Raw genomic sequence first — 24,071 nt, forward strand, 5'->3', positions numbered from 1 at the left:
ATTTTGGTCCTCTTCAAGAACAAAGTACAACAACCAAGCCCAGTAATGAGTCACTGTTTTAAAAGTTATATACTAAAAAGTCACTTTATTTGCAGAATTCCAAATTGCTTTCCAAAAGATTTGGACCACTTCATAGTTCCACTAACAATGTATTATATTCCCTTCAACATTGATGATTGCCTTTTTTTCATCTTTTCCAATATGAATGGAATGAGGTAAAAGCTTGGAGAAATTGCCTTTCTCTTATTATTAGTAATTTGGAGCATTCTTTCATTTGATTATGAATACTTTATAATTCTTTTTAAGAACTGTTTGTTCAGATTTTTTTTTTTTTGCCACTTATCTAATGGAGAATAGTTATTGGTGACAATTTTTTTCCCTTTTTCTTTCTCCCTCCCTACTCCACACTAGAGGTTACCCTTATACACATACATAAATACACAAACACACACACACACACACACACACATATACATATATGTAAAACCATACTTTAAACACTTCTATTTCTCAGTTATTCCTCTGGAGGTAGTTGATTTGAGTATTTATAATACTCAAAATAACTTTGTTGGTCATACTTTTTTTTCCAAACAATATTGCTAAATGTTTCTACTCATTTTCACACTTCATTAATTCATGCAGAATGGTGATAATACTTGCATAATTCTCAGAGTTGTGGCAACTCTAAAGTACTGTTTGATATATACTTATTAATCATTGCTCTCTGCCTTCCAATGATACTGTTCAAATTTCCGCATTTCATATATACAGTCTTACATCATTTTCCTAAGTAAATTTCAAGCTTTACAAAGACACGGGACCATGTCCTTGATTTTTTTTTTATGGCTCATAATGCTGAGCACAAAGTAAATGACTCCTAAATACTGATTGACTTAACAGGGTTGTTTATGCAAAAAGAATATGCATATTTTGCATATAGCCTAAATTCCCCATTTGAAAAAAATCACCCTATGTACGTTGTTCATGGTTTTCAGCTTCTTGTAATCAAAATTATGTTATCTTTTGTTTTAGCAGCTAGGTAGTGGAGAGTATAGACTACTGGGCCTGGAGATGAGAAGTCCTGAGTTCAAATTCAAACTCAAGTCATTTATATGACCCTGGGCAAGTGATATAATCAATTTGCCTTAATTTTTCCTTCATCTGTTAAATGGGGATAATAGCACCTACCTTTCAAGGGTTCTGTGGATCAATTATAATGCACTTTATCATATTGCTTGGTACACAGTAAGGATTATAGAAATATTAGTTATTATTCTTATACCTGTTTCTATCTCAAGTGTGGTTAAAGAAGTCATCAATTTATGATCAACTTTTCATGCTAGAATCTTTGATATCAAATGTATTAATGATCTACTTTTTTAAGAAATATCAAGTGGTTTTGGTGCTTCATAATGTAGCTTATGGTCTAAAAGTATTGTTGCTCTTTTGATATTCCACGTCTTATTTCTCTAGATTTATTTTTATCAAATTCTGCAAAGAGTTTCATTTGGTGGTTGGATTAGTGTAGTATTTAAACTGAATTAACTTTCAAAGCATTGCCATTTATATTGGATTGGTTATAGCCCAGTCATGAGCATTGAATAGTCCTAGTTATTTAAGTTCTTTAATTTTTAAGGAGCATTTTGTTATTGAATCTATACAAGTATTTTGTCTGCTTCTTTAGGCAGAATCCTCCCCAATTTCATGTATTTTGTAGCTATTTGGAACGGGATTTCCCTTTCAATTATTACCCCATGGATTTTCTTATTGAAATTCTATTAATTTTTGAGCCTTTATTTTGTAACCTACAAATTTCCAATTAGTATCTTTGATGATTTTCTAAGTAAATCATATTATCAACAGAGGTAAGCTAGTAAGAGAAATGATTGAATAGAAACATGCTTGCATCAAATTTCTCAAATAAGGTTTTGGTGTTCAAAAACATATAAAAATATATTTTATCAAGTGATTACCTAATAGATAAATAGCCTAAAGATAAAAAAAAAAGTTCTAAGAATTGCAAACTATTCAGTCATAGGAAGCAATAATCCAAATCACAAATAAGAGAATTGCAAAACAACCCTGTGTTGTAATGGCAAAGAATTGGAAATTGAAGGGATGCCCATCAATCAGGGAATAGCTGAACAAGTTATGGAATATGAATGTTGGAGTACTATTGTTCTGTAAGAAACTATGAATGGTTGGACTCCAGAGAAGCATGGAACAAATTACAGGAACTGATGCTGAGCAAAGAGAGCAAAACCAAGAGAACATTGTTCACATTGTGAGTTGATCGCTGGATGGATACAGCTCCTCTCAGCAGTTCAGAGAATAAGGACAAACCTAGGAGACCAGCTAGGGACAATGCTATCCACATCCAGAGGAAGAAAAACAAAACAAAAAACCCTACAGAATCTTAATAAACACTACATTCACTTTTTTAAAAATTTCTCTTAAGTTTTCCTTTTCCTGGTTTTCTTACTTTTCCCTCAATCCCAAATCCTTATACAGAAAATGACTAATCTGTAAACATGCAAAATACAAAAGTATATCTACAATATTCACCAGATTGAGGGTGAAAGGAAATTATGCACATTAAAATATGCATATGCATGTGGATGAATGTTGAAAAATTTTCATAACATGTAATTGGAAAAATAAAATATAAATGAAAAAAACAGCCCTGATGTTTCACCTCACACTAAGCAAATTATAAAAGACAGAAAAAGATGTTAAGTCAGTGTTGAAGAGGTTTTGGGAAAAGGTACATTAATTCCCTTACTGGTGTGTGGGTAAATCAGTACAACCATTTGGAGAGCAATGGTGTAATTATGCAAAAGTTATTAAAGTTATCAAAATGTCTAAACCCTTTGATCCTAAGATTTCCCTCCTAGATTTAAACCTAAAGTGATCAATAAGAAAATCCCAATACTAATAGTAGCACTATTTCTGATAAGAAAGAATTAGAAGTAAAGTGTATGTCTATCCAATGGAGAATGGCTAAATAAAATATAGTACATGCAGTGGAAGGTAATGGAATATTGTTATAAGAAATTATGAATGTGATAAACATAGAGAAACATGCAAAGTTCTACATGAAGTGATGGAGAGTAAAGCAAAATCAAGAAAATAATATACACTAGGAGTACAACAATATACATAGAAATTATAACAGCAAAAATAAAAAATGATGTAAAACTGTAAGAAAAACATGATTCTAATAAAGATATATGTGAAGTCCTCCCCACTTATTCCTTTGCAGAGGTGGGAGGTCTTCAAGTATGACACACTAAACATATTTTCATGCTTTTTAAATGTATTTTAAAAATTTTTTCTTTAAAAATATTATTTGTAATCTAAGATGGGTCTCTGGGAAGGGAGATGATAAAAATATGGAGAAAATTTTGATGACAACATATTTTTAAAAGGTTATTATAAAAAGGAAAGAAATGGTCAAATTTTTTCATATTAAGAATACTTTATTTCTCTACACCCACACAAATGCTCTTCCTCCAAACTGATGACAATTATTCCAATGTCAAAGGGAAAAGAAGAAATATTTAATTATTTATTATTGCTAGGAAATTCATTCTAGAAAGTATTCTAAGTTAGGTTTTATTGCCCCATTGGAACATTATTGATATCCCTCTTAGAAAAAACTTGAAGTTAGCACTATACAAAAGTGACCACAATTCAAGTCAAAAGGCATTTTAGAAACAATATATCTCAATGAAAAGTTATTGGCTTATGAAAATTAAAGCTTCTCTGAGGTACCACCTCACACCTCTCAGACTGGCCAATATGACCAGAAAGGATAACTATCATTGTTGGAAGGGTTGTGGGAAATCTAGGATACACTGTTGGTGGAGCTGTGAACTCATCCAGCCTTTCTGGAGACAAATTTGGAACTATGCCCAAAAGGCAACAAAAATGAGCATACCCTTTGATACAGCAATAGCACTACTGGGTCTATACCCTGAAGAGATCATGAAAAAGGGTAAAAACTTCACTTGTACAAAAATATTTATAGCAGCCCTGTTTATGGTGGCAAAGAATTGGAAATCAAATAAATGTCCTTCAATTGGGGAATGGCTTAGCAAACTGTGGTATATGTATGTCATGGAACACTACTGTTCTGTTAGAAACCAGGAGGGACAGGATTTCAGGGAAGCCTGGGGGGATTTGCATGAACTGATGCTGAGTGAGATGAGCAGAACCAGAAAAACACTGTACACCCTAATAGCAACATGGGGGTGATATTCAACCTTGAAGGACTCGCTCATTCCATCAGTGCAACAATAGGGAACAATTTTGGGCTGTCTGCATATCCAGATAAAGAGCCGTGGAGTTTGAACAAAATTCAAGGACTATTCCCTTTAATTTAGGGGAAATAAACAAGATACTTATTGTTGGATCTTGTTTTTTTCTTTAGACTTTTTGTCTCTTCCTTAAGGATATGATTTCTCTCTCATCACAGTCAATTTGGATCAGTACACAACATGGAAACAAAGTAAAGACTGACAGATTGCTTTCAGCGGGGGGTGGGGAGTAAGATTGGGAGGGAGTTGTAAAACTCAATATCTTTAATAAAAATAAATGGAAAAAAAGAAAAGTTATTGGCTTACAAAAAAACTAAAAAATAAAAAGTTATTGGCAAAAAGAACAATTAAAATTGTAAGCAACTTCAAATCTAATACACTATCTGTATTAAGGCACAACAGTTTGGAAAAAACTGTATACTGGGCAAAAGAATAGGAGAGGCCAAACTTTGAATAAGAACTGTACACAATTATTTTGTGAAATCATCCAAACATTGCTTATCTTAAATCCACCTTGATCAAGTCTGGTTCATTAATATGACATGGGAATGAGCAGGCCAGATTGAAATACAACAGATTAATATTATCATGATATATTTAGAACCTTTTACAAAACTATTGTTAGCATTTACAGTTACACTCTAACCTACAGAAACCTATATTGGAATCTTTAATCATATGAAATCTCTATTAGATGCAGTGATAAAAATAGAAAAACCTGATAACCAAATTAGATTCTGTTTATAAAATACATACAAGTTGTAGCACATTGATTCTCAGTCCTAGATTGTAAACTTGGAGGTAGGGAATTAGATGGGGCTTATTATATTCTACTAATCCACAGACCCATATCACTTCAGGATTAAACTGATGATCATCATCACAATGACAAGTATGAAACTATTGTGGGTCTCTAATAGAGACTCTTTCACCAACAATTTCTTGTTTGGAAGATTCTCTGATTAAAATCCTAAATTTTCACTTGAAATGATAGGATTGAGAATAGAGGTAAAGGCAAGTTAAAGAACCTGTTTCATCTAAGGCCCCTATCATCAGAAACATGTTTAACATTTCCCTCTGTCATGTAAATATTGTTCTAGTTTATTAACACTTGTTTTCAAAGAGTTCTTAAGCAAATGAATATGTTGATTTCAAATCTAAGATTTTCCTTTAAAAAAAAATGGGAATGATGATCAATTTTTATTTTCTACCATCAAATGATAAATAAAGCCCATAAATTGTTATCATCATAAAGAGGTAAGTATGGAGGTCATCTAAACCAAAAACACTGTTACTGAAACTTGATTCCTTGTGCCAGAGGAAGGTCTTTACTGTAGTTGATGGTGCTGGGGGAAAAAAAAGAAACAATAAAAATTTTTAGATGAAAAAAATTTAGAAATTTTAGCTTTAAGGTTTGCAAAGTTGACTTAACCAAAACATAACATCTCTACACACTCAGATTTCTCTTGGGAAGATTCTCCCAGACAAGGTTCCCTGTGTGAAGGGGAAGAAAGGTGTAGGCTAGAGAAAGAAGGCAACACAATAAGGGACTGTATAAAGAGACTACTAATCAGACATGAACTGTCAATCCCATCAACAGTCTCCCCAAAGAGGCATTTATGTGCTCTGACATAGGAGACTACTACTAGGAGTCTTGCAAGCTAGTTTCTCCAACTTGCTTCAGAAGACAGGTACTAGCACCACTCCCATCCCATCATTATGGACAAAGCAGCAGTCACAATAAAGAGATACTCATGAAGATGTCAACTACTAACTTTGGAGAAAATATGAAAAAAGAGCTAAAGAAATATTTTTCAAATTCAGGTTGACATAATAAAAGAATGAGGGAAGAGCTGAAAGGAAATTACCAGATAATCTTCTATTTTTTACAGTTTTTCTGGCCTAATCTTATCCTTACCAAGTAGACCGTCTCATATATTGCTTCCAAGAATCACTTCCTGATTCTCTGCCACCACCAGTATGCTTCTCACCTCCTAAAACACCAAAACAATTTCACAACTCAGATTTCATTTTTAAAAACAAAGTTGATTTTACTTGCCCGAGTTTATTATATGAAACAAAAACAAGACAGAACACCTTCACCTTTTTTTCCCCTAATATAAAAGATGTGATAGTTTCTTCTTCTTTATTTTATATGTACCCTCCCCATTCATCTTTTTTTTAGGCTTTTGCAAGGCAGTGGGGTTAAGCAGCTTGCCCAAGGCCACACAGCTAGGTAATTAAGTGTCTGAGGCCAAATTTGTACTCAGGTACAACTGATTCCAGGACCAGTGCTCTATCCACTGTGCCACCGAGCCACCCCCCTCCCCATGCATCTTGAACAAATATCTAGTATGCTCAAAATAGTGTTTAGCTGTGGTTCAGGAACCAAAGGTGAAGAGAAAACAATAAGATATATACAAATTTAAAATTTTTAGAAAAAATAAAACATGTTATAAAAGAGGTACAAAATGCTAGGACAGTTCTAAGAAAGGTGCAGATTTCTGAATGATAGAATCAAGGAAGACTTCAAAGAAGAGATGGTGCTGACATCTTCACTATACTTCAAAGTTCCATTCAACAGCTAAAAATGTGGGAGATAGACTTCAAGGTAATGGTAGTAGCAGGAGAAAAGGCAAGAGGACCAAAAAATGAAGGATAAGTTTAGAGAACAGTTAAGTAATCCAATTTGAGTGGAAGACAGGGTAGTTTACTATGATATATGTCTAGTAGGGCAGATTGGGAGAATCAATGTTCAAAGTCTTGAGAGGCAGGCTAAGAAGCTAGACATTGTATTAAAAACTGGGAAAGAATATAAAGGTTTACAAAAAAAGGCAAGAATTAAGAAAATTAATATAGCACCACAGAACAGATTAGAGGAGGGAATCTGGTTTAGTATGTTTCTGAAATAATCCAGGTGAGAGGTAAATAAGGACTTTAATTAGGAGTGAAAACTTTCCCTTTAACTAGGTTTAGCATAGTTATACAAGTATAGCTTATATTAGATTATTTTCAGCCAAGAAAGGAAGGAGAAAAATGGAAAATTCAAATTTTTACTTTTTACAAAAAAAATGATTGTTGAAAACTATCATTGTACATAATTGGAAAAATAAAAATATATAACCTATTAAAAAAGAAAGAAAGAAAATTCCTCCTTTGACATTTGGGAGAAAGAATTAACAGGATTCAGCCAAAGTGTATTTATTACTTTTCTCTTTTTCCGTTGTGGCACCTCACTTCTTTTTTCTGACATCTTCACTATACTTCAAAGTTCTGTTCAACGGCTAAAAATGTGGGAGGATAAGACTTCAAGGTAATGGTAATAGCAGGAGAAAAGGCAAGAGGACACCGCAACCAAAATAAGAAGAGGGTCACTGAAACATTCTTTAAAGAAATGCAAAGAATACAAGTCCAGAGAGAGGCACAATCAGGGCAGTTTTGAAAGCTAGAGGTTGAAATTATATACTTAAAAAGAAAAGCAAGCTGTACAAAATAGAATTTTTTAGTTTCAGTACTGGTGTACTATACATAAATGTGTGTGTGTGTGTGTGTGTGTGTGTGTGTGTGTGTGTGTGTGTGTGTACACATAAATATACGTAAATGTCTATTAAAAAGAAAAAAAACATGACTCAGCAAATGGCCAGATGGGGAGATAGGGTAGAGAGTGAGAAGAGTGGTGAGGCAGAAGGAAAAATAAGATTACAACAATTCTGTGGTTTGAACCAAGGTGATTATATGATGGCAATATCATTAAGGGTATTCAAAAAGGATTGACTTGTGAGAAAAGGGAAAGGGGATGAGAAGGTAATGGTGATAGAGACTGATCTCTCTGTTGAGATCTGGGGATCATCAGAATAAGAGACAAGTAGGGAAGCTGTTATGATTAATAAAGTTTACCAAGTAAATAATGAAGAATCCAAGCAGTGAGGGCTGAGGGCAGAACTTTGAAAAATGTTTAGAAAAGAGAAGGAATAGGAAAGTATTTAGCAAAAAAAACAAAGAATCAGAGAAAAGAAAATAATTAGAAGATTAGAAACTAAATTAAGAAAGTTTCAAGGACATAAAGGTCAAGAATTATGATTGAACAAATATAATTAATGGTTTCTGAGAATTAACCAGCAAAATGCAGACTAGAATAAGGGAGACTAAGCATGTTTGTTGGCAGAGGCAAAGGTGTCAATGGGGAGGGGGGAAATGAAATAGAGCAATAATAGAACATTATCCTAAAAGAAACGTGAGAAGATGGAATAAAAAGTACAGGTCAAAGAATCAGTCTTGAAAAAATAGAAGAATTTGTTCCTCTGATGTGAGAGAAGAAAACATGGATTAAAAAAAAGAAAAATATTAGGGGGTGGCTAGGTGGCCCAGTGGATAAAGCACCCACCCTGGAGTCAGGAGTACCTGGGTTCAAATCCAGTCTCAGACACTTAATAATTACCTAGCTGTGTGGCCTTGGGCAAGCCACTTAACCCCATTGCCTTGCAAAAAAAAAAAAAAAAATAGGGGGCGGCCAGGTGGTGCAGTGCATCTAACACTGGCCTTGGAGTCAGGAGTACCTGAGTTCAAATCCAGCCTCAGACACAATAATTACCTAGCTGTGTGGCCTTGGGCAAGCCACTTAACCCCATTGCCTTGCAAAAAAAAAAACTAAAAAAAAATTTAAGTAGAAATGAGGGAAGTTTAGGACACCTGTAGCTCAATTGTCTCCACCAGTTTTTTTGTAAACATGAATTCATCTTGAATGCAGGGTATGGGGATAATAAGATTAGGAGCTTGAAATGAGTAGAGATTTAAAAACAAGTACAAATGTCAGGGCAAGATTAAACAATATGGGGCCTCTATAATTGAGTAAAGGCAAAATGGAAACCTATGGGTGCTGGTGGCAGTAAAAGGACTGGAGATCAAAAGGAAAGCAATAAAACAGGAGGAGAAAGAAAATTACATTGGAAAATAAATTTGAGATATTGCAGATGGTACAATTCTGAGGAAGAAGGATGTGCTATGATCATGAAATAAGTAGTCAGGGAAGAAGTAAAATTCTCCCTGATCCTCCCTCAAATAAATGCCTTCTCTTCTGCCCCTACTAACAATTTTTTAAAAGCAATACCTCAGAGGCCTCTCCTTCACCAATCCCACATGCTATAATGTCTTATGATTCAGCTGTCTTCCTCACCATTATGACTCTGATCTCTCAAAGTCACTAATATCTTCTTTGCTGCTAAAGTTAAAAGTATATACTGTTATTATCATTCTTTTTGACTGCTTTGTAGCAGAATATTTGCTACCCTCCTTCTACCTCCAATAGTCTCTTTTGTTTTACTGACATAGTTCTCCTGCCTAAATGACCATTTCTTTCCCATTTGTTAGCTCTTCCCACCAAAATTATGTCCTCACCTCTCTTTCCTCTAAATAAAATACATTCCCATGGCAACTGCCACTATTAATGCAATGGACCCCTAAATCTACAGATCTAGCCCCATTCCTTCCCCTCAGCTCTATCTGCTATCTGTAATTGAACATCATATTAAATGTCCCACCAGAATTTCCTACTATGTCTTCCTTATTCCCTATCCCATGCCAACCCCTAAAAACCCTGGCCCTTCTTACATTTGATCTATTTCCATTAATACTATCAGTTGTAAAAATCTTGTTACTTCTATATTTACAATCTCCTTTTTCCCCCTATTCACACTGAAACCATTCTATTCTGGTATGTTTATTTCTAGTCTAAGTTATTCAGTTTCTTAGCTAATATTTTTGAAACCCCTCTTTAAATCATCCTTCACACTAATCCTTTAAATGTTTTATTTTTTAAATTGCACTGCTCTATATCAGGTCATATTCAAAAAAACCTTAATTGGATCCCTGTGGTCCTCCACACTTTGGTTCTGAACTGCCTTCCCAGGCTTAGTTTATATTATTGCCCTTTATGTAAACAGATGATATCCTGCTTTCTATACCATCTTCTCTTATCAGGAATGGAACTCTCCCTTCCCCCTCCACCTCATTTCCATACCCTTCTCAGTTCCTCCCTTACTTCAAAGTCTAACATGGTTTATTTGACTGTTAATTCTATGAGAGCAGAAGGAACATTATTTATCAAGAGAATGTCATTATAAGAATGAATCTGTGAAAATAGTCCAAAGCACACCACCAAGATCAGCCTAAAAGAGTGATGTTAGATAGTTATCTTTAATTTCTATTCCTGAAGCAGTGATTTTATCAGTATGGAATAACTCTAAGCAGTATTTAAACTGTCTTATCAAAGAAGTCCTAGAGAGCTGTCTTTAGCACAAAGAAGCTAAAATTGTAAGAGACTAGAGTTGAATCCAGTTTATCCTGACAACCAAAAGGATATGATAATACATACTAAAAAATAGAAGGTAGAATCAACATTAGAAAAATAAGTAATATTTTTCAAAATTAATTGTATATACTGACAAATTTTCTTGAAACCTAGACTGGAGAGGGGAAGTGGGAACAATAACATAAAAAAAAGATTTAAGAGGAGGGAAGTAAGATTAGGGGAAAAATTCTAAAACTCAAAATAAATAAAATCCTTATAATTCAAAAAAAGATTTAAAATATTTTTTAAAAACTTAATACTTAAAATATTTTACTTATTCTAAATCATAATGAGGATTTAAAATTGTAAAATTCAAAAGATAGGATGCTTTATTTTGCATTTGTGTCAATAGTTCCAAGTTAACCAAGAACTATCTAGTTTATTTTATCTTAAGAAAAATTGGGTGATTAAAACTTGGACTAGGAATCTAAAACGGCTATTAGCTTTCTCCACTACCACTGTAACTAAAAATTTGGGAGAAAAAATGAAGAGTGCTTAGGGAAAACTAACCTTGAATTTTCCTATATCTAGAGATGGTATTTAATATTTATTAAGCCCATTTTAAGAATAGGAATTTAAGTATTCTTCAAATTTTTTATTGCCTAGATCTTTAAAATATTACATCTGGAAACAGATCTTGGCCATTGTTGGGAAACTGAACATTAGATCATTTAAGAATAAAAATTGCATTATTTTCTGAAACTCTTATCAGTTTAGAGTTAAAAATTTTTTTCTTTAAATTCTATTTTTATTGAAGCCTATTGTTCCTGTCCCTGTCATCCTCAGAAAGCATTCTTTTATAACAAAAAAAATTTAAACAAAAAAAAGCAACTCAGCAAAACTAAACACATCAACTTAAGTCTAACAGTAAATATCTGCAATATTCCCACTTATATCCAACTACCTCTACAATAAAGATAATTTTTCTTAACCTCAGAGTCTAAGCTTTAATGAAACACTTCTAAAATCCATTATTTTTCCTCCCTTCCTATCTCATGTGGAATGCAAAAAACAATTCCCTACATACCAAATGCACCTCCAATCTCAGCACCACTTGTCGGAATATTCACATTCACAATGCCACAATCAGATCCTTTAGGCCTGTATGAAACAGAGGAATAGTAGATATTATTGTGCAGAAGATGGCACCTTAAAAAAGATATTTTTCCAAATAAAGTATTTTGTGCTCTAAAAAAAATTTTAACTGTCTACCTTTAAAAATTGTTCAAGCACTATATATTTTTCGATCTAAATCTATATTTATTATGTGTATAGGTAATGATATACCCAAGCCATCGAAAGATTCTGCCCAGATCCTTTGTGAAGATACTACTTGAAAGACCCTGTTTTACTTCATTATTCCATGTGTAGACCTCTTCTTCATTCTGTAAATACAAAGAATGCAAACCATTAGATAACATACTCAATACCAACATTAGGTAAATTATCATTCTAAAGTTGAAAAATAACATAATTTTATCATCTTAAGTCAAATATAATTTTACAACTGGGCTAACTGAATACATACTTAAGAGTCTGAAGAGTAATAGTTTTTAATTCATATATTTATCTCATACTTCACAATGAATCTTCAGGTTCTAATCAGAATGATCTCTTAGAATCTATGAAACATTTACTCTAGTAAGATTTTATAAATTTATGTCTTTTCTTCTCATTCCCTATTTTTTTATTCATTGGAAAATTGGAAAATTAAGGTTTTTACATTAATGTGAACTACAGAAAGGAAAAGTATTATCAGTTTTCACCTTGAATTTTAATACATAAAGGATAGGAGCAAATGTCTCTCTGTGCACAACAGATGCATCATGTTCAAGACCAGTCACAATCGTTGGCTCTACATAATTTCCAGGACGATCTATTGTCTTGAAGGAGAGGAAAACAAAAAAAAAAAAAAAGAAAGAAAATAACATTTTATGTTTTTAAGTAAGGATTGTCTACAAAGGAGAAAAAATCACATTCAGCTGAGTAAAAGTATGATTCCTAAATAAATTAATTGCTATTGAAAATAAAAAAATGTTCTATTATCTTTTGCTGTTGTACCCTAACTTGAATACAACTTACTTTCACTGGAGTTGTTTTTCTTTTTTAAACGGTCTGAAAAAGAAGCTGAATCTTTGTGACATTCAATAAAAGATCTTTTAGTCCTAAAGGATTCAATCCAACCCACTTTCTAACTGGTCCATTATTAAACTATAAATAATTAAAATAATCAACAGAACATTATTTGAATATCATCTCTTCAATATTACAAAACAATACTTTAAATAGAAAATTATCAAGTTACATGTGTTAGGAATATTAGACAAATATTTCTCCATTGGATAAAAGCTTGTAAGAGCTAACATTAAAAATTTCCTTCTAATATTATGGTAAGATTCTACATATTTTATAATGTTCATTCAAAGCATGGTAATTGGTTTTTAAGGATACATCCACTGAAGTTTACATTACAGCTAAAAAAAAGATAATTTATGGTAGGGGTAGCTTGGTGGCAGAGTAGACAGAGTACTGGTCCTGAAGTCAGGAGGACCTGAGCCAGCCTCAGATACTTGATAGTTAGTAGTTGCATGACCTCAGGCAAGTCACAAAAGTTACCTCACAAAAACCAAAAAAAGAAAGTTTTGGGCAGCTAGGTGTCATAATTACCTCACAAAAACCAAAAAAAAGAAAGTTTTGGGCAGCTAGGCGTCATAATGAATAGAGCACTGGCTCTGGAGTCAGGAGAACCCCAAGTTCAAATACAGACTCAGCCATTTGATATCACTAGTTGTGAAATCTTGGGCAAATCACTTAAATCCCACTGCCTTAAAAAAGCAAAACAAAAAAAAATAATTATGATGATGATTCCTTTCCATCCATATTTCTTACTCTTGCTCTGTCAGAGAGAGTATTAAAAAAAGACAGAAGGACAGAAAAGAGAGAAAAGAGAGAGATGAAACAGGAAGAAGCAAATATTAACCTGGACATGAGGAGGAAAAAAAACATGAAAATTATTAATCTACTATTAGCTACACTCTACTTAAAGTATGCTAAATAATTCCATGATTCTGTGAAATAAAATCACACAAAGACCTGCTTTTTAAACAGTGGTTTTTTTTTCTTAAAATACAAGAGGAATGTAATGTCATGATATGCAAGTGAATTGGCTTTAAGTGAGGTGGAACTGTGCAAAGTCACCAGTCTCATCTCTTCCAAAGCCATCTGAGTTCAATGACCAGATACAGATCAGAACAACTAGAGATGGCTCAGGATGCAGTGGGAGACCTTGGCCTTTTTAAGCTCAGATATTTAAAAGATCTCAGTTTGATGCAATGTCCACTAAGAAATTAAGGCTAGGTAAAAGAAAGAAATGAGGCAAAGAATGTACACTTTTACCTCATCCCCCAAAAAAGTAAAAATCAAATTTGGAAGAAGATCTTTATGGTTTCTGGTCAAAACAAAAACATTTTGCTATTTACATTCTGTAAGGTCTAGGGAAATAAGAAGCCAAGAAAAGGAAATTCTGGTTTATTTGCCATGGCTTTGAGGTAATTTCAAACATAAGACACTAGGGATCATAGAAATTGGAGTCGGTACCTTCCCACCATAGACCACTGTGCCTCCTTGCTTTTTGGCTTCTTCTACTGCACCAAGGAACATGTTTACTGCCTGTTTGGTGTGAAGGGGCCCATAGAGGATATTAGCTATGGAGAAAAAAGAAATTCTTAATGATTTTTCCCTGAAAGATACCAATTCATGACAAAATTGAGTTTACTAATGCCTTACAATTGCAATCATCAAATATTCCCTTTGTTTTCATCCTCTGATAGTCTAAAAGCTGTTATATAATTAAGACTACTCAAAAGTATTTGCAATAGTTAACCTAAGTTGACGTAGCAACTATTAACTTTCCATTCTTTTACCAATTAACTATTTGAAATGACATCTTATTATTTCGCTGCCAAGAATTCCAGGAATTAGAAGATACCAGAAAGGAATAATGGAAAAACCAATGGACTATAAGAATGACATGAAATAGATTAGGAATCAGGAGACCTTGCTTCTAATCTCTAAAATTATCTATGTAATCTTGAACAAATCATTTAACCACTCGAACATCAGTTTCTTCATCTGTAAAATAAGGAAATTGAACTAGAACTCTTAAAACTCTCATTCAGGAGGTCACTTCATAAGCATACATTATAAAAAATCTAAATAACAACCACCAAATTAATAACCTATGACTAAAATAATTTGGGCTATAAACAAAAGTGTTCCCAAAATAATGTCTTGGGTTTTTAAAATATGAAATTTAATTTGGCTCATATCTTGACTCTTTAAATTTTTATCCTAATAATCTTGGGTCTAATCTTAACATTTCATCAAGGACATACTGGTCATTGTTTAATAAAAAGTTCTCTGAAAATACATAACACACTTTTAAGTTTAATCTGTATTATTAACATTTTTCCAACATTTTCTAAGTGTAGATAATCAACAAAACAATAAATGAAGCCTAATTTGGAAGTATGCTGATTTTCAATATATAAATGTATCATACTAAAACTTTAACAATTGATTTTCTCAAGCTATAAAAATTTCCCTAAGCACATTCCTGCATTTAGTACTACACCAGACCACATTAAGGTCAACATAGTTGTGTTCAATTACGGACAGCACATTTTAGGAAGGAGATAGAAAACTATCAAGACAACCAGGAAAATAAAAGGTCTCATGGTCATGAAACATAACGATTGACTAAAGGAAGTAGGAATACCTAGGCTAGAAAAGAGATGGCCTAAGATTGGAAAGTGGCAGTCATCTTTAGTATTTGAAAGTTATTATCTCAAAGAGGGATTAGATTTGTCAGCTGATCACAATTGACAAAAAATGGGGGAAAATGGGAAGAAGTTATCATGGAGCAAATTTAAACATCATATAAGAAAAAAGCTCAAAAGTGGTATGAGTTATCTCAAGAGTTAGTGGAGTTCAACAGTAGATTTCCACTCCCTGTACATCTTAGGGCTGAAAAGAAGAATTTTGTTCAGAAATGTGTTTGCCTAGCCCTAAGGAGACACTGACTTCTCTTCCCACTCTGAGAGTATGATTTTGTGAAATAAGACAAGTGGCTTCAATACTGATCCTCGGACTACTTTAAAGATGCGAAAGACTAACCTTTGTCATGAAGGAATTTTTTCTTTTGAAATTACTTAAGACATGAACATATTCCTGATATCAGATTTATGGATAAAAGAAGAATTTATGAATAAATAAGAATGAAAACATTATCACATATAAATAATTTCATTACATTAAAAAAAATTTTTGAAGAAAAACAGAAAATTTGGGGGAAGAGTTTATAGAGTTTCTCAGATAAAGGTCAAATCTCAAATATATAGAGAATTCTGACAAATTTCTAAGAATATGAGTCATTCCTCAATTGATAAATGGTCAGGAGATATGAACAGGCACTTTCCAATGAGGAAATTAAAAAAAATACATGTAGGTACACATATATATTCATATATATTCATATGTAAAATACTCTAAATTACTTCTGATTAGAGAAATGCAAATTAAAATAATCTTGAGATATCTCACACTATCAGATTGGCCAAGAGGATAGAAGGGGAAAATATATATATATATATATATATATATATATATATATATATATATATATATACACAATTGGAAGGGATATAGAAAAATTGGGACACTAAACTGTTGGTGAAACCATTTTGAAGAATAATATAGAATTATGCCCAAAGAGTTTAAATGGCCTTTATCCATTGACCCAGAAATGTTTCCCAAGGTGACCAGGGAAAAAGGAAAAGAAACCATATATTCTAAAATATTTAAAGCAGTTCTCTTTGTGATGGCAAAGAACTGGAAAATTGAGGCGATGTTCATCAATTGGGGAACAGCTGAACAAATTGGTATGTGATCGTGATGAAATACTACTGTGTCTTAAGAAATGATGAACAGGTTGGTTTTAGAAAAACATGAAAAGATTTGCATGAAATAATAAAGAGTGAAAGGAGCAGAACCTAGCAATATTATTTGAAGAATAACTGTGAGCTAAGTTATTCTAATAATTATAAATTCTCAAATCAACTACAAAGAATCTATGAAGGAAGATGCTATCCACTTACAGAGAAAGAAATGATAAACAGAATTTTATTACACACATCTGCATCAAATGTTAGCCTTTTCTGGTGTGGGGTAGGGAGGAAAGAAAACAGCACAGAACTTAAAATGTACCCCAAATATTAAATTTATTTTAAAAAGTGAATTCTATTAAATATTCAAAGAACAATTACTTCTAATACTACATAAATAAGAGGGTACCTTTCCAAACTCTATGATACAAATATGATCTATTTGATACTTAAGACAAGGAGAGACAAAGCAGAGAAAGAAAACTACAGAATCATTTTCTAATAAAATAATTAAAAATGTTTAATAATATATTAACAAGTAGAAAGCTACACCATGTTGTAAGAATTATACACTAGGATCACTTCAGGTATGTATCAAGAATATAAAGTTGATCCAATAATTATAGAATTATTAATTTAATTAACCATATTAAAAATATAAGTAATAAAAAGGATATGGTTATTTCAAAAGACACTGAAAAAGCTTTTAACAAAAATACAAGTGTTTCTTTTAAAAACTCTTAGAAATCATAGGAATAATTAGACCTTCCTTTCATGTAGTAAAAATCATTTCTCTGGATCCTAGAGCAAAAACAGGGGAAAAAGGGGGAAAAAAAGAAAATGAAATACTTACAGTCCCATGGATTTCCAATACGAATCTGTGCATATGCTTTTTTAAGTTTTTCCACAACTTCATCATGGATGCTTTCATGCAAAAACTAAAAAGAAATTTGCATAGAAGTTAAAAAATTGTTAAAGTTCTTAGCATTATGAAATTTTTTAATATCCTCCAATTTAAAAAGATTTCATCATTCAAAATTTAAAAAACAATGAACAGAAATAATATATTTCACAATAAGTTTATTTTTATTTGTTAAAAACTGAATTCTACCTGTACAAATTTTAATATTATTCATTTTTAATGTTATGGTGACATTTTCTGCCCCTTTAAAAATAAAACTGTCACTTCAGTAGTAATTTGTTCTCCATGAAAGCCAGGACAAAATTCAGTCATGTCCAAGAAACCACTTTGCCTAGTTTCAAAAAGCCACCAGACTAATAAAGATGAATGTCATAGTTAAATTTTGTATCTAATCAAAATTTTCTCAACAGTATTAAAGATACTTTCATAAATATCACACAGTAACTAGTTGTATCAAATCAACATACTAACAAAATCTCATTTTTGTAAATTGCCCAAAAATGAGGCTGAATTTTCCAAATTTTACATAATGAAATTAAATCGTTTTCATGACACTATACATCTTTGGCTTTTTGGATTCTCTTTAGATTTGCCTCCTACTTAGATTATCTATCTCTAAATTCCTTTCCAATTCTATACCAAAAAAAAATCTAGATTTTTAATGAATGAATAAACTGAATATACAAACAAGAAGAGTAAAACAGTTCCTTCTCTCAAGAAAGTCAAATTCTAACAGAGAAGACAACATATAGGTTTCAGCTGCAAGTTAGATGGAAAAGTCCAATATTGGATCCTGAAAATGCAATGGCAAAGTAGATATTAACACCTCTTCTTTAATGCCAATTCCTCTGACAAAAATCACAACCAATTCTGATACTGAATCATTTGACAATGCCAAGGACTTTTCTGGGTCTTCATTAACTGGGACCCACTGGAGTAGTTGCCAGACAACATTTTCACATTTTGTTCCAAATTATGTCATTAACAGAGAGAAATCATGAGTGAACTGAAAAACCAGACACTAAAAGTTTTAAAATATCTTTTTTTGGAGGGAAAAAAAGGTTATTTAAGAGGAACCCAATACTAACTGCATTTCAGTTCACAATATAATAGTTTTCATGTATTCTGTTTTTTTTAGGAACATTGCTCAATTATTTTCTGGAGGATTCATTTTATGTACTGCCTCCGTAGCACCTTATTATAAAGTAGTAAACTGACCTTGAATTTGTAATTAACCAAAAAAAAAGAGCAAAGCAGGCATGGAGTGTCAAGGCTGAGTTACATGTAGCTTAAGACAGATATACTCACCAGTCGTCTAGCAGTTGTACACCTTTGACCCGCTGTTCCCACAGCCGCAAAAAGAGCCGAAGGAATAACTAAATTGAGGTCTGCATCTTCAAAAGCTTAAAGGAAAAGTATACAGGAAATTGGCCAAATCAGATAATAAAGCAATGTATTTTTCCTATTATTAACTAGAATAAATAGGAGGCAACTAGGTAGCCCAGAGAATAGAGAGCTAAGTCTGGACTAAGGAAGACCTGAGTTGCAATCCAACCTCAGATACTTAAGTTGTGTGACTATGCCAAGTCAAAGATCTTCCATTTGCCTCAAAACACTAAAGAAGGAACTGGTAAATCATTCCAGTCTCTTTCCCAAGAAAACCCCACAAACAGAAAGAGTTGACATGCCAAATGATAAAATAACTATAATAAAATAATGAGCACTTAGCAAGCAAAGTATATAAAAGCTATTCATACTCCTGTCAAAGCTGGAATGTTTTTATTTAAAAATACAAAAGATTCTTCTTCCTTAAGAAAATATAGGGATGATTTTTTTTATATCAAAGAAAAATATCTTTCATGGAAAAAGGTTCAACTTAAAAGCATGGGATAATAATAATCACAATGGTAAACATTAACTCTATGCAGTAGAGTTTAGGGATGGCCCACATCAGCCAGAGAAAGGTAGTTCCTATTTTAAACTGATATTTTACAATTTCCTTAATAATTCTCTACACAGGTTCTCAGGTAATTAAGGTAGTAATACAGTCTGTTTTTTCTTCATAAACTGATAAAACTTTTACAATCACTAATTGACTAATTAGCTCTGAACCTCCACCTTGGAAAAATTTTCTTTTACTATAAACTTTTGCTTATCTTCCTTATTAACCCTGGTGTCCTTAGTAGACAATTTATTAACAATGTAACAAAAATATACTAATTATTTAAGTAATGTCTATATAGGCTGTGAGAACCTTCAAAGACTACCCATAAAAATCAACTTCTCCACAAAAACTAGAAACATTACCCAAACATTCAGTTTCTGAACAACTGTTAAACATTCTGAACAACTGTTAAAATGTCTCAAGAATTCTCTTCAAAATAAGAGTTAAGAAATTCTCATAGTCCTCTCTCTCTCTCTATGCTCACAAGTTTCCCCATAATAATTGTAGTCATTTGATCAAAATAACATTTAAACTCTTAACTCTTAACTCCCCATGATTCTATTCCTTTTCCCTTAAAAATAAAGCAGCAATATTCATAGTATTTGTAGTAAATGATTAAAGTTGTCATTAAAGTTACATGCTTACATGGTCTTTTTTACAAATAAACAGATATAAATTTACACATTAACAATACTGATAGATGGACTCTTACTAAAGCTGTTCTTCACTTTCACCATAACCTCCCTGATCTCTATCTATACAACCCTTAAAAGATTACATTTCCATATTTACCTTTTGGTCTTCTATTGATTTATTCAATCTGATTTACTTAAAATAATCAAATTTTTCTGTCAAAATACCTCTGACAAACCTGTGTTATATCCCTAATGTTCCCTCGAACCAACCTGGACTTCATTGGTTAGTCAGTCACACCACCTTCTCTAGATTTAGAGAATTACAGAATTGGAAGTGCCTTCAAGCAATCAAATGCTTATTATATGTCAAATACCTAATCTAACCCCCAACCAAAGCAGTATGTCAAATAAGTCTTACATGCCCTAATTATTAAGAAGGTTTTCCTTAAAGATGAAGTTTGAGGTAATTTTTGAAAGACTTTAGAACTCTGACCAAAGCAATGATCAACCACAATTCCTGAGGATTCATGATGAAACACTACTACCTTTATCTGACAAAGAGATGAAATTTGAACATGGCGAATGGAGGAATTTGTTTTGTACTTCAACTTATGTCTGAAATTAGGTTTTGGTTCCTCTTTATTTTTTGATTGGGAAGCAGAGGGAAAGGGGAGAAGTTGGAGGAAGAGAAAGTAGATTTTCAATGACTGAAAAAACATAAAATTTAATTAAAAAAAGAAGATGAAGTCTGCCTAGCTCCAACTTTCAATGAATCAGTGCCTATCCTTTGGGTACTAGTTGCAATAGTAACTTATCGTTGTAAGGAATAATAAAAGTGAAATTGAGAAAAACCTGAGAAATTTTAACTGATAATTTAATTCTTTCCTCCTAATCTATTCTTACTTTCAGTATATATTTTCTTTTATAGTCAGGCAAAAGTTCTTAAAGAAATGAACTACGCATGGGGCGGCTAGGTGGTGCAGTGGATAGAGCACCAGCCCTGGAGTCAGGAGTACCTGAGTTCAAATCCAGCCTCAGACACTTAATAATTACCTAGCTGTGTGGCCTTGGGCAAGCCACTTAACCCCATTGCCTTGAAAAAACTAAAAAAACAAAACAAAAAATAAATAAATAAATGAACTACACACACACACACACACACACACACACACACACACACACACACACACACACATACACACACCTAATTTGAATGAACAAAGGGAAAAAGCTATTATCCTTACCAATAATGGCATTGTTTCCTCCAAGCTCTAACAAACTTCTCCCTTAACAAAAAACAAAAAAGTTCAGATTAAATTTTGTTTTTAATATCCCAGAGATACTCTTCCCAACAGCATCATTATAACCCTTAAAAGATTACATTTCCATATTTATCTTTTGGTCTTCTATTGACTTATTCAATCTAATTTACCTAAACTAATCACAGCCAAATTTTTCTATGTCAAAATACCTGACAAACCTGTATTATTTTGGGAAAAAGGAAAACAGTCCATATGACATGGTAATTTCTCCACCAGGACAGTATTTGATCAACTGAATAGTAAATGAATTATTAAGTCACTACTTAGTGACCCTAGTTATTAACAATTAAATCAGAAAACAATGCTTCAGATTATCTGCTGTGTGAAGGATACACTGAATTTTGTCAGGAGATACCAAGAAACATCACACATTATCTCTAACATTAATGTTCTTTACTTTTATCCCAATAAATAATAATTTTCCTTTTTCACTGATCCTTATGAAAAGCCTGGAAGAAAAGCAAGGTTTCATTTACCCTTCTTCTGCAAAATCTGTATCTCGGTGCAGTGGATAGAGCACCAGCCCTAGAATCAGGAAGATCTGAGTTCAAATTTGATCTCAGATACCTAGCTGGGTGACCTTGGGCAAATCACTAAACCCCATTGCCTTGCAAAAAACAAAACAAACAAAACAACCAAAAAAAAAAAAGAATTGATAGGACAATTGTACAATCCTTTTTTCACTTGAATGCTTCAAAATACCAAAAAGAATTCCACAGGAGTGTAAGAGAGGGAAAGTCCACATTCAATCTTCAAAGAAGTATAGTTATTAGAACATTCACTTACCAAACCTCTCCTGTACCATGACTGCCACCTGTTTTCCCACTTGGGTACTTCCTGTGAAGGACAGCAGATCCATCCGCTCATCTTTGGCCATTGCTGTGCTATAAAAGAAAGGTCACAGATCTATTTTAATATTTGAAATAGTGAAAAAATAACAATTAAGAGAAGTTTGGCAACCACTCTGTTCATCTCCATTCCTTCTGGTCATTCCTAAATAAAAGCAGTTTGGGAAAACTAAGCAATATATCAACTGTATGTAACCTTATATATAATGCTCCACATCTCTAAAAAGAAGGAAGAATATTATTTTCCTTTCTTCTTTCAAGATTTTATTATAATGACACAATATGTTTAGCTTCAGGTTTTCCTGATGACTATTCTTTCCATTAATCATTTTGTAATTATTGTGAAGGTTGTTGTTCTGGTTCTGCTTACTTTTAACTCATTAGTTCATAAGAATTTCCATGCTTCTTTGTTTTCATCATATTCTTAACACACTGAAAAATTCCATAACATTCATATACCATAATTTTTTAGCTACTCCCCAATTTATATTTCTCTGTTGCTATAAATATATGAGTGTATATAAAACCTTTCATTTTGTCTTTGGCTTGCTTGTGGTATATGCCTAGCAGTAGAATTTCCAGTTCAAGGGATATGTATATTTTCAAATGCATTTACTTAAAAATATAGAAATATTTGATTTTAAAGGAAAAATGAGATCATATGAACTGATGTTATATCTTCCTATATAGTTCTATATCCATCATATATCCAGTAATATTCCTTTACATTCATGTACCACAATTTTCTTTATTCATTTCAATTTCTTAACTACTATAAAAATGCTGTACATATTTCAGTGTAATTGGAAACTTTTGTCTTTGGCCTTTTGGGGACATATACCTAGAAGTGATCTCTCTAGATCAAAAGGTCTAAGTCAATTTCTTAGTATATAATCTTAAACTGCTTCCCACAAAACTGTCTAATTCATAAGTCCACCAGTAGCACTGGTACTCAGATTCAATGAAGGAAAATTTTAGGTGGTGATAGAAACAAGAGAAAATTTCTAACTAGAGTGGATCAAAAATGAAAATAGATTGCCCTGTAAAGCATTTAGCTCTCTATTACTAGAGTCATTTTTCAGGGAAGGAGTATTCATATGATAAGAAGAAATTATGGAGATAGGACCTTCAGTGAATTGTAAATGATGTGTAAAGAACTATTGGTAGTTCTTTCTAAGATAATGTACTAAGAACAGAAACAATGTTCAATTGCTTCTAAGAATTAAAGGGAATGGTGTTCACTATGGAAAACACAACAACAGAGCCTGTGCAACTTAATGAAATTTTCCTGCTATTTGAATTATGGAAGCAGCATTCATCATGAAATTCACTAGGATTTCTGTTCCTCCCTTTGGTCATCTACTGATAAGATTACTGAAATTGCAGTGAGGAAAAAAGATGGTAATGCTAGTAGTGGTGGTAAATGAACATACATTCAGGGAAGGAGTCTTGGCAGGGTACAAGATTTGAATTTTGAAGGACAGATAACAGCTTTCTAGAAGAGCCCTGGATAAAATTTGTTTAAATATTTTCCTGATATTTTCATTTTAAAAAACAAGAAATACATGGAAATAACAACGGAAAGCAGAGGAAGTTTGATGGAGACTTATTTATTACCATTATTGATAAGAGACTACCATTAGAACTATTTAAAAGTTTGAATTATAACATGTTATTCCTCAAAATAGCAATTGTCTGAACTTTATTATAATAAAGGATGAATCCAGTTCCTATAATGGTTTAAAGCAATGTTCCCAAGGTTATATGTGGTTAACTTGGAGCTCAAAATACA

The 24,071-nt window shown here is 32.6% G+C and overlaps 1 protein-coding gene across 1 annotated transcript in view; it reads right to left on the reverse strand.

The window, feature by feature from the left end:
• Positions 1 to 3,458: 3,458 nt before the first annotated feature.
• Positions 3,459 to 24,071, reverse strand: part of ALDH7A1 (aldehyde dehydrogenase 7 family member A1) — a 43,301-nt gene continuing 22,688 nt past the window's right edge. Inside the window, exons 9-18 of the mRNA XM_074207189.1 lie at positions 22,218 to 22,315; positions 21,354 to 21,395; positions 18,838 to 18,932; positions 17,461 to 17,545; positions 14,263 to 14,369; positions 12,432 to 12,548; positions 11,953 to 12,050; positions 11,693 to 11,766; positions 6,238 to 6,313; positions 3,459 to 5,665 (exon numbers count right to left, since the gene is read on the reverse strand). Of these exons, the coding sequence (XP_074063290.1) occupies positions 5,611 to 5,665; positions 6,238 to 6,313; positions 11,693 to 11,766; positions 11,953 to 12,050; positions 12,432 to 12,548; positions 14,263 to 14,369; positions 17,461 to 17,545; positions 18,838 to 18,932; positions 21,354 to 21,395; positions 22,218 to 22,315 (847 nt within the window). The 3' untranslated portion in view covers positions 3,459 to 5,610. The remainder of the gene's footprint in view (positions 5,666 to 6,237; positions 6,314 to 11,692; positions 11,767 to 11,952; positions 12,051 to 12,431; positions 12,549 to 14,262; positions 14,370 to 17,460; positions 17,546 to 18,837; positions 18,933 to 21,353; positions 21,396 to 22,217; positions 22,316 to 24,071) is intronic.

Source organism: Macrotis lagotis, chromosome X (genome assembly GCF_037893015.1).
Source record: "Macrotis lagotis isolate mMagLag1 chromosome X, bilby.v1.9.chrom.fasta, whole genome shotgun sequence".
Taxonomy (NCBI): domain Eukaryota; kingdom Metazoa; phylum Chordata; class Mammalia; order Peramelemorphia; family Peramelidae; genus Macrotis; species Macrotis lagotis.